Source organism: Salvelinus sp. IW2-2015, unplaced genomic scaffold, assembly GCF_002910315.2.
Source record: "Salvelinus sp. IW2-2015 unplaced genomic scaffold, ASM291031v2 Un_scaffold1902, whole genome shotgun sequence".
NCBI classification, from domain to species: Eukaryota; Metazoa; Chordata; class Actinopteri; order Salmoniformes; family Salmonidae; genus Salvelinus; species Salvelinus sp. IW2-2015.
Genome location: NW_019943263.1, coordinates 26423 through 43314, shown reverse-complemented (window position 1 = coordinate 43314; position 16892 = coordinate 26423). Strand labels below are relative to the sequence as shown.

Here is a 16892-nt window from a genome sequence, read left to right as displayed (position 1 = left end):
CTTTGGTGTGGTTGATTTGGTAAATCGAATTAATTTGCTGTTTGTAGCTAAAGACTAGATGAATAACTCCGGTGAATAATGTACTTTGAGACTAGCAGGTAGCAGCAGGCAGACCAATACAATTCACAGCAGGCAGACCAATACAATTCACAACCCAAACTGTTAGAAAACGTAAATGTATTTGCTCCAACAGTATTAAATAACTCAATTATTCAATTTACAAAGAACGCCAAAAACACATGCAAAAGCTTATTGGCATGTAAACAACAAAACAAAGTTCAAGAAAAAAAAGCAGCACTATTTTTAAATTAGAATTTCAAAAACATCTTCAAATGTATTTTCACTTGGTTTCAGAGACATTGACTTTATGGTTATCATTAATTCTCTATTCACATTTTCTTTTGTAGCTAAATTCATACAACAAAAGCCATTGCATACATCAATATTACATTTACACAGTAGGCTAAAAAGGGACCAAGTTCCTAATTTGCTGCACAGGACTGAAGCTGACACTGAAAAGAGAGAAGTACTCAAAGAACTATGGTGTAGGGGGAGAAGTATGAAATCAGAGCTTCTAAACTAAAATTAAAAAAAAACATTTAAAAAAAGCTAAACATAGCATTGAATAAAACATGCACCACTTAAAAAAGAAAAACAGAAATCTTATCAGCTTCAAAAACTCCCTTGACTGTGGAAATTCAAGAAGCAGTTGTGATTACGAGAGATGCAGAGAAACACGCAACACTTGAGGCATCGTACTCGAGACATTCGCTCACAGCCTCCGAAGCGGCACCTGCCACCTTCTCCCTCCCCAAGCTGCTCCGGCCAGTGGCCCAAACCATCGTACCGCGTGGCCACGTCAGGGAGAGGACTATCCTGTAACAGGCCAGGATCTGGGGCTGTGCCCGGGGAGTGTAATTTCTGAGGAGGGGGGTGCGGAGGGGCTGCATCCTGGGTGTCTGAGCCACTGGAGAGGATCAAGGCCTTGGAGACCTCTAGCCTGAATGCCATGAGGTTCAGAGGCTCAGGCAGAGGAACATGATCCTGCCTGTACTGCATCCATGAGTTTACCAGAGCCAGATCTGTAAGGTACCACAGAACGGCCTGTGGCCAGCTAGATGGTGCTGAGGCTGAGAGTGGGGAATGGTAGAGATTCAGTAAGTCTCTATTGAGGCTGGCTGCCTTTTGGGCCTTCTCGAAGCTGTCGATGAGAGATGCCATGTTCTGCTGGGCCTTCCCTACAGTAGAGAGGATGAAGCCGAGATGGTACCTGTGTAGCATCAGCCGCCCGTCAGAGCTAACAAACTCATCACCCATCTGTCCTTTGGCTCCTCCCACCTTGCCCGCACCGTGCACCCCAGACCCAAGGAGGTGCTCCAACATGGCAGGGGTAGAGAGCTCCTGCTTGCAGAGATACACCATCCCATCTCTGGGCACCATTTTCTCAACTGTGGCCTCTTTGTTGGAGAGATCCAGACTAAGGTTGAAATCTATGATCAGACCGTCAGATCTAACTAAGACAGTGCTGTGCAAGGAGGGCCGCTTGTTGTTGACCGCTCTACACGTCAAAGGGAGAGGGTATTGATCGACTCCATGGTCACCCTCTCTTCTCAGCATCAGGTATCCGGCCCGAACGTGGTCCATTAACGGTCTAACCCTCCAAAGGGGGTCAGTTTTAAAACTAAAACAGTCCTGGCTGGATGGTATGTCCCCACACCTCTGCCAAATGCTGTGAGGGACTGTGGATGTCTGGGTTGTGGATTCGGCAGACACAGACTTGGAGCTAAGAGCTTGTATTTGACTGTGGCCGCTGCCATCCAGTTCACCTCTAGTTGTGCCAACTGTAGGGTTAGCTGGGGTGTGTAAAGCTCTGAGTGAGTTGCGTGTAGGGTCTCCCTCCTTAGGCCTGTCTGGATTACCACTGTGTCCAGCTTCCTGGGTGTCCATGGGATCCTCTGCTGGCACTGGAGATGCCAGTTGCAGTTTGCAGGAGAGTTGGGAAAAGCGGGAGGCAGACATGGTGTCAGCAACCAGAGGCACCCTGGTGAAGTCCTGCCAGTACAGCTTGAGACTGGGGAACTAGGAGAGGAGAAAGGGAGAACGATATTGAAGACAATGTTAGTTTATGCAGCATTAGAAAGTATGCGCATAAGAATGACTGTAGACATTCAAAAGTGCAGAGATTAGCATGAGTTTGACCCACTAGGCCTAACTACTTTGTTCTTTACATGTCCCATTCAYTGTAGTAAGGATGACGATGCAATAAAACTAYACGCCARAMGAATAAGATTCAGGTTATACGCCAATASTTTCATTTACATACCTTCAATGTTCCCATGGCAATGTGGATTCCYACAAACTGMGCCACCTCTTTTGCTGTCACTGMGTTCGAWAGATGGGACACTTTATTTGTGCACCSGGCAATCTCTGCCCAAGCGTCCCAACCAAAATACTTGGAGAAGTAATCAATGGGTTTCCTGTAGCCAGTCCCTGTCTGGGACCCTCCSATAGARCCTGAARGAGCCTGGCTTTCTGTGGRTGGCAAGCTGAGYYAWYKKAWRWARWTKKAWKKWYACWYKKWYKKWMYRKRMTKKMMAWYSATACAMWKKYTYKKWYWKAAAYMWYYAAKKTTWKAAWTWAAWTMMWKKYMMMWWMRKWMYWGWYWAAWYSYKAWWWTAKWARWRWRWRMTMTYMMYTATAWWWTMWYWYRYSWGKGYGYRYMSMRTMMSMSTSWRYMYYWKASYRSKRAWKWKRASKSRCWSYGMSWSYSMSRGSGMSWSAYKARWRWKKAKKKRCTSKSWCRKCWRRMRSWSAYWWRTSWYYWYMYYYAWKWKKAKYKMCRRCWSWGTSTRMRMSRMCWKAYWSRKSKMCWCKRSMYYAAAAYAYAKASWYRWRWMWMARAMKTARYMKRAWRTTCACTARTGCTTATGAAAATYTACATTGCTAKAACACATGACTCATGTTGAGATATTACCTTCTCCATACTCATTAATCTCAGATCCAAACTTTGCTGTGCTCCTGTTCACCTCATACTCCTCTACTGCAGGGTTGGTAGTGGATAGAGTCTCCACTGTATGGTTGAGTATGGCCTCTCCAGGCTCCACCAGCGCTGGTACCCCCTGCTCACTTTGAGATGGCTCCTCCAGAAGCTCCCTCTCCTCCTTCACTGGGTAGAATATGCACTGCCTGGTACTGCTGTGCTCCACATTCAATTGSGATTGACCTTGACTAACCTGGGGYTCATTCAAAACCAGGTTGTTTTCCTGCTTCACCAGATACATCCTGACCCCCCTCTGCTCCACTGTGTGTCTGGCATGAGAGTTGTGTGGCACAGGAACCAAATCWGAGMTGTTCTCCTCCACCTTGACCTCRTGACCTCTCAAGTCTGCCATGAGCACCARTCCATTCTCCCCCACTGCTGCCTCTCTCTGCCTTGAGGTGAGGAACCTCTCCAGTATGATGCCTGGGGATTGGCCAGTGTCTCTGTCGTCCTGGTCCCCTGCTACTCCCTTCATCACCATCCCATCTTCGGTCTTCAACACCTCCACTACACTGGTGGTGACTGACTCTAGCTCAAACACTACCTGGTCCTCAGGGTCCTCCTCAAGCGGTGAGATGAAGGATCCAGATGGACATGGAGCTGTTAGCATGTTTTGCTCAGAGATAGATCTGATCTCGGTCTGTAGACTGATGGGAGATGACTGACCAGGATGGAGAGTAGTGACGTCTGCTTCATCCTTGATTTCAGTATCATTATTGAGTGAATACAGCTGGTAGACTACCTGACATTCATCAATTTCTTTCTCTGGTTCCATTTCTCTCATGCCCTCTCCTRCTAGACRCTTCRTTGTGGCTGAACCRCTCCTCCCACGTCCAACTCCTCTTCTCCTGCCTCTGGTGTAATTCTTTCTTCCCACTCCCCTCTTTTCCACTTCTCTCCTCTGCACCATAATCTCCTCCTCTTCTTGCTTGATCTCCAGCGGGTCAGAGGGGCAGGATTCGGTCTGTACATTTTGTGTTGTTACAGTTCTATTCACATTTCCAATCGGAGCTTTTGCAGGTAGTGCATGAGTGCGGTTGTTTTCATGAAGGCTGGATCCCTCATTTGGTGAACTGTCTTCATGAGGTGAGCTCTGGTGTTCCCCCTCATTTTGGTCCCCATCCCCAACAGTGACCAAATCCACCTCAAGTAGTAACTCCTTTTTAATTTCATCCTCAATAGGCCCTAGGTGCTCAAATCCAGAAACAGTAGGTATGAGAGCATCAGCAGTTTCATTCATATTGCCCTGACTCTCTGACTTAGTGTCCTCCGTTTGGTGACAACTGTGAAGGGGGGCTATGGGAGTGAGGTGAGGAGGCGAAAGACTCTCGAACAGAAGGGGTTGGACCTTGTCAGATTTGGCCAGATAAGMGAATTGAACTTGTGGAGGGGTGCAAGATTGATTTGAATTTGGGGCCATATGAGAAAATGATTCCATCCCCTCTGKYGTTTTATCCATGTTCTTCTCCCTTTCCTTCTGTCCACCTTCAACAAGCGCAGCAGCCAGAGGCAGAGAGGGGGAAGGGTTTAGGGCTGGGAAAGAGACTCGCTCCCCTCTTTCTCCCAACCCTATCTCTCTCATCTCCACCTCCATATCCCAGTCAGATGCTACCTGCATTCCAAACGTGTTTTGACGCAATGAATTTTCAATGACCTCTTCAGTCACATTTAGTGGAGGCTGGCCTAGATCTGACCTAGAAACGCCCTCAAAGATGTTGCCGTTAGTGTAGGTGAGACCAGGGCTCTCCACTGCATGCAGGGCTGCCTTGTGCTCCTGGAGGGACGAGACGTCAGAGAATCTCTCTCCACAGTCCTTACATTCAAGGGCTCGCCGGGAATGAGAGCCACTGATGATCCCCTCTGTCTCCACTTTTTGGCCCTTACGTTTCCTGCTGGTCTTTGGCTTGGTCGGAGATGTGTCAGAAGAATGAGACGTAGTCTTTAAAGGAGCCAACACAGAGAGTGCTGTGTGGTTCTTTTTGGGTCTCCCTACTTTTCTTCCCCCTCCAGCAGCTAGCATTTTTAGTTGTTTGCTTTTTGGCCCTTTCTTCTTATGGATGGGATGGGTGTCTTGGTGGAGATCTGTTTGACCTTGGGGGGCTTTTGAGGCATCTAATTTGTAAACTTTCAATTGGGGCTGTTTGTGACCCTTCAGTAGGAGTAGGGACTGTTGCTTTATTTCAGGGCCGGGCATATCTTCTGATATTGGGCTTGTTTCCACATTAGGTTTATTTTTCTTTCTCCCCGTTTTTGACAGCTTTTGCCCCTTTGTTTTCTTAGACTGGTCCTCCTGCTGTATCTTCTCCTGCTTTTTCTTTTTTGGCTTGGGTGGAGTGATCACCTCTTGCTCGCTAATCGGTTCAGCTCTAATCTGCTCAAAAGTCTCACTAATTACATAGCTTTGCTTTTTTACTTTCTTCTTCCTCGGCTTCACTTGCTGAACCTGCTCGTCTACCTGCAAGACTTGCTGCACATGTGGGTCACACAATATAGTTGGGGATTTGATTTTTGACTTGGAAATATAGTTTTTCTTCTTGACCTTTTTTTCTTTACCAACCTTTAAGAACAATTTCTTTTCAGGTAGAGTTGTGAGAGACATTTGGTTCATATCCTGAATCGGGTCTCCTTTCTGAAGCAGCTTAGATGGTTGTGTAAGCTTCTTCTGGTTTTTAAGCTTTTCTTTCTCTTTAGGACCAAACTTKACAACAAGACGAGCTTTCGTTGCTCTTGGTCGTTTGGCAGGCTCCCCTTCCAACTCAACCGTCTGCGGTTGCATATTTCCTTGCATTATAGAGTTCTTCGGCTGCTTCCTCTTCCTCACTTTTACAAATTCTTGTACTGACATCAAATGCACAGGCAGTTGTGAACTCTGTGGCGCCTTCTTTGTCTCTGACGGCGGAGGGAATATTTCTGACGTCTGAGTGCGAGGCATCTCTCTGCTGTTTAGTGCTTTGTTAYAAGCAGACTTATCTATCAGTGTCTGCAACTGCTCTTGTGCCGTCTGTTTCTTTCCTTCATAAGGCTTTTCCAAAATGTGCTGCTGCTCATTCTCTGTGTTTTCTAGAAGAGGTTTCTCAACTGATCTTCGCTGTCCTATTCCTATCTGTTGTGTCTGTCCAATACTGGAATAGATCTGATCCAACTGTAATGTTTCCATCTGTGTGGCTGTTTCTCCTACCTGGGTTGTTTGTCCAGGAGGAGTTTGTGCAAACTTAACTGTTGGTACCAATGAGGAAGTGGAGAGTTCTTCCTGCTGATCAGTTTTAAATGGCGTCAGCTTTAACTCAACTGTTGGTATGAGCGACGGGACAGAGATATTTCCCTCCTGAACCCTTTGATTCTGTCCAGAAGTCCGTTCAAATAGAAATGTTGGTAGCGAGGAAGCAGACATAAGTCCTTGTTGATCGGTTTGAGTCTGTTCCAATTCCAGAGTTGGTATCAGTGAGGGAGTGACTTCGAACACAACTGTTTGACTTTGTTCAGTTGTTTTCCCGAGCTCAACTGTTTCACTGTGACAGAACACCTGTTCCACTGATACAGTCTGAATCATAGTGTTCTCTTCTTCAACTGTCTGACCAGTCTGTCCAAGTAACTGCTGAGGAATCATCTCTCCTTCATGTGTTTGTGTTAATCCAGCATGCTCAGCGTATGTAACTTCCTGTGTGTGTGAKAGTAATGGGGTCTCCATTTGTCCATCTGATATTACAGGTTCCAATGTAATYATTGGTTCCAGTGATTCACATTGTGGCTTTGCCTGTTCCAGTCCCATTGACTTWGTCTCTCCACCCCCAATCTTTTTCAGCTCTATAAACTGTGGTTGAGTAAAACGGAATTGCAAATGCTCTCTCTTTCCCTGTAGCCGCTGTAGAGCCAAAGGTTGACCGTGTGGCGGCACCTGTCCCAGTATCACCACCTGGTTCACTTTGCGCACGTTCCCCAAAGACTCTATTAGTTTCCGGATTTGTTCAGTGTCTATGTTGTCCACCTGCTGGAAGGGCCCAAGGGGTTCCATGTGGAGAAAGGTTGGCTGGCCCATAGGAACCTGGGTTATGATAGGCTGACCTGGCTTCACCTGTTGGCCAGCTAGTGTGGTGCTGCTGCTGCTGGATGCTGTAACACACAGGTTGTGCTTGTGTTTCATGTGATGCAGCCGTGTCTTGGCAGTCTTGAAGGTTGCCTTGCACACAGAGCAGGAAAATTTTCCCACTGCAGTGCCTAGATACAAAGAATAAAGATGAAAGTTTACATCTTGGTGTAAAAGGTTTGGTTCTGCATAGAATCACTAGCTTAATCACTGTATAGAGTATATCACTAGCTTTATCACTGTATAGTGTATATCACTAGCATTTCACTGCACATCCCAGTATAGCACAGTAGTTGTATAACATGACAATAAACATGTTTTTCAGTACTCACCACTATTCTTCTTTAGCTGTGCCTTGGTCGGTGGTGTGATCCCTCCAACTTCTCCTTTCATTCCTTCCGGCGAATGCGCTAGTGCGTGTTTCTGGAGGGCCTTGGACATGCTAAACCTCTTGCCACACTCCTTACACGCATAGGGCCTCTCCCCTGTGTGCGTGCGGCGGTGATACTTCAGTAAGGTGAGTGTCTTGCAGGGTTTTCCACAGTCTGAGCAGGTGTATCCGTACAGGCCGAAGTGAAGCTTCTTATGGAGGGTGAGCTCAGAGGAACGGCTGAAGGCCTCACCACAGATGGGGCACTTGAAGGGCGTCTTTTCCGTGTGTGCACGCTGATGAAGCATGAGGTCACTGGAGTTGGTGAATTGGCGGTCACAGACGTAGCAGGCAAACAGGGCATCCCCCAGCATGCATTGCTCGTACTCTGCCGGGTGACTCTGCTTGAGGTGGCGCTCTTTGCTCTTGTGGTCGCTGAAGATGATGTGACACTCCAGGCACTGCAGAGAGATCTGGGAAGCTGGGGGAGGGAGAAGGGATTAGAGGACAGAACACTTGTATCCCAGCTTCAAATCTATATTAACACACAAAAGAGGTTACTATAAGAGCAAAAAAAATGAATGAACTGTAGTAATAGCTTACAACTGCTTATGAAATAACTACAAATAAATAYCCTAAAAACACTACAGGGGACATTATGAGATGTCTGCAATACTAAAGCCTTGAAAGATAAATACAAAAATGTATTACATGGTAACCAATCACGACAGACTACCAGAGATGAAGTTCAATACTCACATGTGAGAGGCGTCACCATTTTTGGTYGCCTAGACATGTCCATCTTGAGTGGCTCCATTCTGTTCTTCTTGGGGGGAATATTTTTTCTGTCACCAGCGGTCACGTCATTCACATGGGTCTCCTTCTGTGCACCCTCAGGTTGGCCCAGTTCCGACTCTTCAGGAGCAGCAGACTCTAGAGGAACAGCGGATAGTTCAAGAATTATCTCCGTAGAAGCAGTGGGGTCTGAGACACACTCCAAAGCCTCTTCTGTGACAGGTAGCAGTTCACTCATTGGTTGTTCTTCAGTTGCCACTGGTTGTAACCCTGTCTCCATTGGTTGTTCCTCAGTTTCCATGTATTGTTCATCAGTTTCCATGTATTGTTCACCTGTAAGTATTGGTTGTTCCTCAACTTCTACTGTTTGTTCAACTGTCTCCACTGGCTGTGTCAAGCGCTCCATGACCGACTTGGTTCCTGCCACGACTGGAGGTTCAACCATGTCTGTAAAACGAATTCCCTGCAGAAGACTGACAAGTTCAACAACACACACACAACGTAAATCTGCATTAAGGTAAAACACAATGGTGTGGAAAACAGTGAAGCACACACTGCACACTAAAACACTGGCCAAAAGAGACGTTCAAATGTATTTATATATATWTWTTTTTTTATGAAATAAAAAATACAAGACACCAAAACATTGTGTGCATGTAAAGCAACCGACTCTTTATTCTAAGAGAGTATACGCCCTTAAAGAGCCACCCCAAGCTAAGCCTATTGGGTCTGATTCCATGGGAATCATTACATGCTGCTGCCTTTATCGACAGCTGGCAGGCAAATGAAGACACTATATTTGTATGACAAAGATGCTCTCAAAGAGGGGTGGGTAARAGGCTACAATGATGGTATTTTACATTGCGCTAGAACGGAAAACCAACACCAACAAGCCTACAACCAGGGTACTTTACTGCTGCGCAAATGACGGGCCGACTAAACAAGCCAAATAATGATGAGGAACGTTTTTGCTCACTAACTGGTGTCCATCCATCATCTTTAATTGTTCGGATGTCTCGCTGCTAGGCTACTGGACAGCTCAGAAACGGCATTGATGAAAGGCATACAAATGGCCTATATTGCGTGGATTTAAAACATTTGCAACGCTCAGCACTACACACAAGCGGCCTTTGTATCACCGTATGACTGCCTATATGATCAAACCACTACGTGTAAATCTATAACGTTACCTATGTTGGTTTCTTTAGCCCAGACGTCTCCGCGTCGTTTCTCGCTTCGCAAAAAGCCAACACAAACGAGCTGCAGAGATCATGGCGTCATACACCAACCAGGTTGCAGAATGGGACTTGTAGTTTTTCCTGAGATGCATTCATTCACTGCTTAGCCTTAAAGGCGCTGCATGGTAAATCTGCTGTTTGAGTTGGCCGTGCAACATTTACTGTGATATGGCCTCTGTATAAATTAGGGCATTCATGCCTCGCAGAGGTGTTGGCAAGGAAGTGAGTTTGTGTTTATACAGGACCTCCCGCCCTCACCTACCGTCAACCAATCATGTCAATGCGGAGCTATACTGAGCCCTCCATATTATTACATAATTTGAGAGTCGTACCACGATGCGGTAAAGAGCTCATTTTGGCCTCTGCGTGCCTCCAAAGGCCCCACGATTGCGTCACATCATCCATACCGCATCGTTATCTTTTTTCTCTCTTTTCTTTTTTTCGTAACAACAAATCAATACAGAAAGTACATGGGGAACACAAGTATATATGAATAATATACAATGGACAATTGGGCTAGGGGGTACAACATCACATTACACAAGGACCTTAAGGGACATACATACACTTATAATTCTAACAGCTTTTTTGTTAGTAGAGTATTTCATTGTCTTAAAATATTGTAACGACCCGGTATTGTGTTCTGTGGTTGTGGGTGTGTTATGGTTCCCATGGCTACTAGCAGGGGTTAAATATGTCAGGACAGATGGAAAGGTTGGGGGGGTATGATGGGTAATACCGCGGGATTTGGAAATGCATKAATAGGGATTACTGTCTCATTGTTCTCTCTCTTCTGTTCGMGCCTTGATCTGTTCCTATGAGAGTGACTCTTGACCCGACAGGGTAATATTGTGTACGTTCGGCATTTAGCGGCGTGGGTTGTGGCCGGAACAATAGCCCAGTTTATGAATAAACCTGTGTTCTGACCTGCACACCTAGAGTCCGTCTCTTTTCCCTTTATGACCCAGCCGGGTCATTACAATATAGTTCAATTTATTTTTGTAAGGTAATAAAATGTGGTGTTTTGTTTGTAAATTTACATTTGTGTATATGAAATTTGGCCAAAAGAATAATGAAATTAATTACATAAAATTGTTTCAACTTATTTCTATTGTATGTAAAGAATCCAAGCAGTACGTCTCTCCACAATAGTGTAAAATCTTCATAAATGTGTTCAATTATAAATCTACTGATGTCTTGCCACAGTTTCCTTACATGAATACAATGCCAAAAAAGATGCAACACCGTTTCTGGGTGGTCATTACAAAAGGAGCAATTTGAGTTGATGTTTTCCTTAAACTTCTTCATATAGTGGTTGGCAGGATAATATTTATGAACAATTTTAAAGTAAATTTTGTTTACAAGTAGGTATGTGTGTGGCAACATCCAAACTTTTCCCCAACAGATATTATCAATAAATCCGTTCCAATAAGGCATGACATAAGGTTCGTATCGCTCTGTTGTTGAATGGACCAAAAGAGAAACAGATATTTCCTACTGATGAGTCAACAGGGTTAATGGAAGGTAGGCTCTGAGGGTCAGGTCTTGACACGTTCCTGAATAACAGAGCAACACCTGAGGGAATGGCATCTAAAACAATTGCAAAAATCTTTAGGTGTTACAGGGATCTTGTAAAGTGATAAGAATTCCTGATAACTAAGTAAAAAACCCTCTGCATTTACAAGTTGGCTCACCAATAGGATATTATCGGAACCAATATTCTAAAAACAAATAAGTATTTTTATACAATATATCCCGATTATTCCATATATAATACCTGTGTGGAGAAAAATTATGCTTATAAATGAAGGACCATGACAAGAAAACCTGCTGATGAAAAGCAGAGAGTTTCACTTGAACTTTGTCAATATTATAATTTCAAACCAACATGAACTTAAGGCCACCAAAAGTAGAGAAGACATGATGAGGAATACAATTCCACATAGAAGTGGGTCTTCCTAGGAATTGTTTTATCCAATTGATCTTAAAAGTATTATTTAAGGTAGTAAAGTCCAGAAAATTCAGCCCGCCATACTCATAAGTGTTCATTACACCTGTTTTCCTAATGTGATGGGTACGGTTTCTCCACAGAAAGTTGAAAAGCATCTGGTCTATCTCCTTGCTGATTTTACTGTCAAGATTTGAGAGCGCCATATGTTAGCCTAGAGATACCTTCAGCCTTGGTTATTAGGACTCTTCCTTTTAAAGATAAGTCCCTCTGTAGCCATTGATTTAGCTTATTCTGGGTGTTTTTAATAAGAGGGTTAACATTTAATAAGCCTCTAGACTTCTGATCCTTGGTAATGGTTATGCCTAAATATGTAAGTTCTTCTTTCACTGGAATACCATTATATGAAGGTGTCACACAATCTTTGACAGCCATGAGTTCACATTTATTAATGTTAAGATATAGACCAGATGCTTTGGAAAAGGATTGTATCACATTGATCAATATGGGAATTTGGTTAGCGTCTTTCAGAAAAAGTGAGGTATCGTCAGCCAGCTGGCTTATAATAATTTCTTTACAAGCTATGGAAATACCTTGTACAGGACTATTATTTAAAGAATTTGTAAGAAGTTGGGTGATTAATAAAAACAGATATGGAGAGATAGGACAACCTTGCCTAATTCCTCTCTTTAACTCAAATCTAGGTGAGGTGCCATGTTTCAGTTTGATAGAGCTGTTACCATTTGTATAGTCTTAATAGCCTTACAGAAAAAAAACTAAGCCATATTTATCAAAGGAGTGGAAGAGGAACTGATGCTCTGCTGTGTCAAATGCTTTATAAAAATCTCAAAATAATATGAAGCTATCCTCAGTTATTAGGTCTGAGTAGTCAAGTATGTCTAATACTAGTCTGACATTGTTAGAAATATGTCTGTTCCTCATGAAGCCAGACTGTGTTTCATCAATGATTGCATCCAGGACTTCTTTAATTAAGGCTAATATCTTACAGTCATTATTAAGAAGACAAATTGGACGCCAGTTATCAATGAGCACCACTTATTTTTTAGGCTTAGGTATCAGTGTTATTAACCCCTGAGTCATTGTAGGAAGAATAACATTGTTTTTAATACTGTCTTAAAAGACATTAAGTAGGAAGTTGTTCAGAAAATAATTTGTAAAATTCTCATGTACAGTTGATGTCGGAAGTTTACATAAACTTAGGTTGGAGTCATTAAAACTTGTTTTTCAACCACTCCACACATTTCTTGTTAACAAACTATAGTTTTGGCAAGAACATCTACTTTGTGCATGACACAAGTCATTTTTCCAACAATTGTTTACAGGCAGATTATTTCACTTATAATTCACTGTGTCACAATTCCAGTGGGTCAAAAGTTTACATACACTAAGTTGACTGTGCCTTTAAACAGCTTGGAAAATTCCAGAAAATGATGTCATGGCTTTAGAAGCTTCTTATACGCTAATTACCATCATTTGAGTTAGTTGTAGCTGTGATAAGCTAATTGACATCATTTGAGTCAGTTGGAGGTGTACCTGTGGATGTATTTCAAGGCCTACCTTCAAACTCAGTGCCTCTTTMCTTGACATCATGGGAAAATCAAAAGAAATCAATCAAGACCTCAGAAAATAAATTGTAGACCTCCACAAGTCTGATTCATCCTTGGGAGCAATTTCCAAATGCCTGAAGGTACCACATTCATCTGTACAAACAATAGTACGCAAGTATAAACACCATGGACCCACGCAGCTGTCATACCGCTCAGGAAGGAGACGCGTTCTGTCTCCTAGAGACAAATCAGTCCCAGAACAACAGCAAAGGACCTTGTGAAGATGCTGGAGGAAACAGGTACAAAAGTATTTATATCCACAGTAAAAACGAGTCCTACATCGACATAACCTGAAAGGCCGCTCAGCAAGGAAGAAGCCACTGCACCATAACCACCATAAAAAGCCAGACTACGGTTTGCAACTGCACATGGGGACAAAGATCGTACTTTTTGAAGAAATGGCCTCTGGTCTGATTGAACTGAACTGTTTGGCACCAATGATCATTGTTATGTTTGGAGGAAAAAGGGGGAGGCATGCAAGCCGAAGAACACCATCCCAACCGTGAAGCACGGGGGTGGCAGCATCATGTTGTGGGTGGTGCTTTGCTGCAGGAGAAACTGGTGCACTTCACAAAATAGATGGCATCATGAGGGAGGAAAATTATGTGGATATATTGAGGCAACATCTCAAGACATCAGTCAGGAAGTTAAAGCTTGGTCGCAAGTGGGTCTTCCAAATGGACAATGACCCCAAGCATACTTCCAAAGTTGTGGCAAAATGGCTTAAGGACAACAAAGTCAAGGTATTGGAGTGGCCATCACAAAGCCCTGACCTCAAAACTATAGAAAATTTGTGGGCAGAACTGAAAAAGTCTGTGCGAGCAAGGAGGCCTACAAACCTGGCTCAGTTACACCAGCTCTGTCAGGAGGAATGGGCCAGAATTCACCGAACTTATTGTGGGAAGCTTGTGGAAGGCAACCCAAAACATTTGACCCAAGTTAAGCAATTTAAAGGCAAAGCTACCAAATACTACTTGAGTGTATTCAAACGTCTGACCCACTGGGAATGTGAAAGAAATAAAAGCTGAAATAAATCATTCTTTCTACTATTATTCTGACATTTCACATTCTTAAAATAAAGCGGTGATCCTAACTGAACTAAGACAGGGACTTTTTTTACTAGGATTAAAAGTCAGGAATTGTGAAAAACTGAGGTTAAATGTATTTGGCTAAGGTGTATGTGAACTTCCTACTTCAACTGTATTTCCATCAACACCTGGGGATTTGTTGTTCTTTAGATGTATGATAGACTCTATAATCTCTTCAATTTTGATGGGTTCATCACACTGCTCAGATTCTGTATCACTGATAGAGTGAACATTATTCAGTGAGTCAAAAAACATATCTGTGGATTCCTGAGAGTACGTAGAGCTATACAATTTCTTGTAAAAATTGCTACAGTATTTAGTGATTCATTTTTGGTAATCTGTAATAACACCATCAATGTTTAATTTATGGATAGTGTTATTTGTAGAGTGAAATTTCTCAAGTCTAAAGAAATAGGATGAAATTCTGTTCTCCCTCAAGCCATTTTTTCCTAGATCTAATAAAGGCTCCTTCTGCTTTTAATCTATATATATTATCCAGTTGATTTAATCTCTATATATTATCCAGTTGATTTAATCTATATATTATCTATTTTATTTAATCTATATATATTATCCAGTTTATTTTGTAACTCAATTAGTTCCATCTTCTCCTCCCCCGAGAGGGCGGCTGGGGACCTCTGAGAAAGGGAAGTTATCTTAACGATCACCTTTTCCTCCTCAGCTCTTCTGGTCTTAGCAAGATTACTACCATATTTTCTAAGGTATTTGGACACCTCAAATTTAAAGAGCTCCCAGTTCTTGCAATAAGTTTTTTCTTCACAAGCCCTTTCCCAAAAGTGTAAGAGCAGATCTTTAACCTCAAATGTAACTATATCATTATTTAATAACGAGCTATTTAGCTTCCAGTAGGATGCTCTACCAAGGTTAGTATCAGGGGTAAATATTTTGATATCAATGTAAATGGCCCTATGGTCTGTGAGGGGAGTAGTACAAATATTTATAGTAACACACTCACTATCAATACATTTGGATATAAGCCAAAAATCTATTCTGGATTGTCTGGAACCTGTTTTGTTACTCCAAGTGAACGATCTGTCGGCCGGAAACCTCTCTCTCCATATATCAGTGAGATCAAACTTTTTCCATAAAAAGTATTAAACCAAAATTCTGACTGGTTGGCCTACCTGGGGGCAATCTATTAGATTAATTATCTATAGTAATGTTAAAGTCCCCTACTATCAATAATAACGAATTGGGATATTTAGATAACCAATGAAGTATATGTTTCTCTATAGATTCAAGCAACTCATAATTTTCATGTTTGGTGTTGTACCCGTAGTAGTTTACAGTAATGAGCGTAATGTCCTTGTAACTGATCACAAGACAAATAAAACATTCCGAGTGTAGAATATTACCACTAAAGGTATTTTTCATTGTAGTGATACCAGCGGAGCGTTCAGATCCATGGGAAAGCCAAATATCGTTGCCCCACTGTGACCTCCAAAAGTTGGCATGTGCAGAAATTGAGTGAGACTCTTGAAAAAAGCTCAAATCTGTTCAAAATTGTTTAGCAAATAAAAATAAGGCCTTGCGCTTGCATGGGTACCTCATCACCTTGCGCCTCCCAAATGTTGTAAGAATGCGTGGGGCTCCGTGAAGCGGTTCAGTGAAAATGTAATTTAATCAGAAGCCACTGCCAGATTTCTGGATTGGGCTGCGCTCAGAGTATCCTGCCTTGGCAAATTGCGCTGTTAAGACACTGATGCCCTTTGCAACCACGTACTTATGTGAAAGTGGATTCTCGGCCCTCATTAACATGAAAACTAAATACAGGCACAGTCTGTGTGGAAAATGATTTAAGACTGAGACTCTCTCCAATACAACCCAACATTGCAGAGTAATGTGCATCCTTTCAAGCACACCCTTCTCATTAACCTGTTGTGAGATATTCACAATTTTCGATGCACAAGTAACGTTTTACATGTAAGATGGTTAAATAAAGAGCAAAATTATTGATTATTATTATATTATTATTTGTGCCCTGGTCCTATAAGAGCTCTTTGTCACTTCCCACGAGCCGGGTTGTGACAAAAACTCCCAATCCTTGTTATGTTTAAGAAATGTATCGTATAGTGTGTGTATGGCAGGCTTACAATGATGGCAAAAAACAACATTTGAGAGTGCGCTGACCCTGGTGCTAGAGGGGGTACGCAGCTGGAGGTTGAACGTTTGAAGGGGTACGGGGCTATAAAAAGTTTGGGAACCACTGCGGTAGAGCAATGGTCACCAACCGGTCGATCGCCATCGACTGGTTGATCACCAAACATTTCTGTACAAAAACAACAATAAAGCCTTGTGTTCCCATCCAAGCACCGGGAAGTACACCTAGAACTTGCAGGTCCAGAGAGCAAATCAAGTGCACCTATAGACCTACCGCTGGCCAATCAGATAGCTCAGATCGCCATGTCTAAAAAGAAGCCTTGAATGCACAGCAAAGTTGATACTGTGAGATTTCAAAACGTTTAAAACCATGACTAGAGACTCAATGAATACAGCAAAGAGCTGCTGTTTTTATAAGTTAATGTTTAAGTTGTGCACTGTCAACACTTTGATAAGCCAGAAAATGTGCATTCTCCCTACTTCCACTCACACTACAACCAGCACTGCAGCAGCAATGAATGAGTATAGCAGTGTTTCGATAAGCTTGCATTGTTATTATTAGCGGCTTTTAATATCGAGG

General features: G+C 42.8%; 1 protein-coding gene across 1 annotated transcript; it reads right to left on the bottom strand.

Annotated features, from left to right (window-relative positions):
• Positions 1 to 160: 160 nt before the first annotated feature.
• LOC112072364 (uncharacterized) lies at positions 161 to 9691 on the bottom strand. The gene is made up of 6 exons (XM_024139767.2): positions 9480 to 9691; positions 8254 to 8752; positions 7457 to 7975; positions 2964 to 7255; positions 2324 to 2551; positions 161 to 2079 (listed from the first exon to the last, which is right to left on the bottom strand). The coding sequence occupies exons 2-6, from the start codon at positions 8732 to 8734 to the stop codon at positions 673 to 675; spliced, it is 6927 nt and encodes a 2308-aa protein (XP_023995535.2). The 5' UTR covers positions 8735 to 8752; positions 9480 to 9691; the 3' UTR covers positions 161 to 672.
• Between the last annotated feature and the right edge of the window lie 7201 nt (positions 9692 to 16892).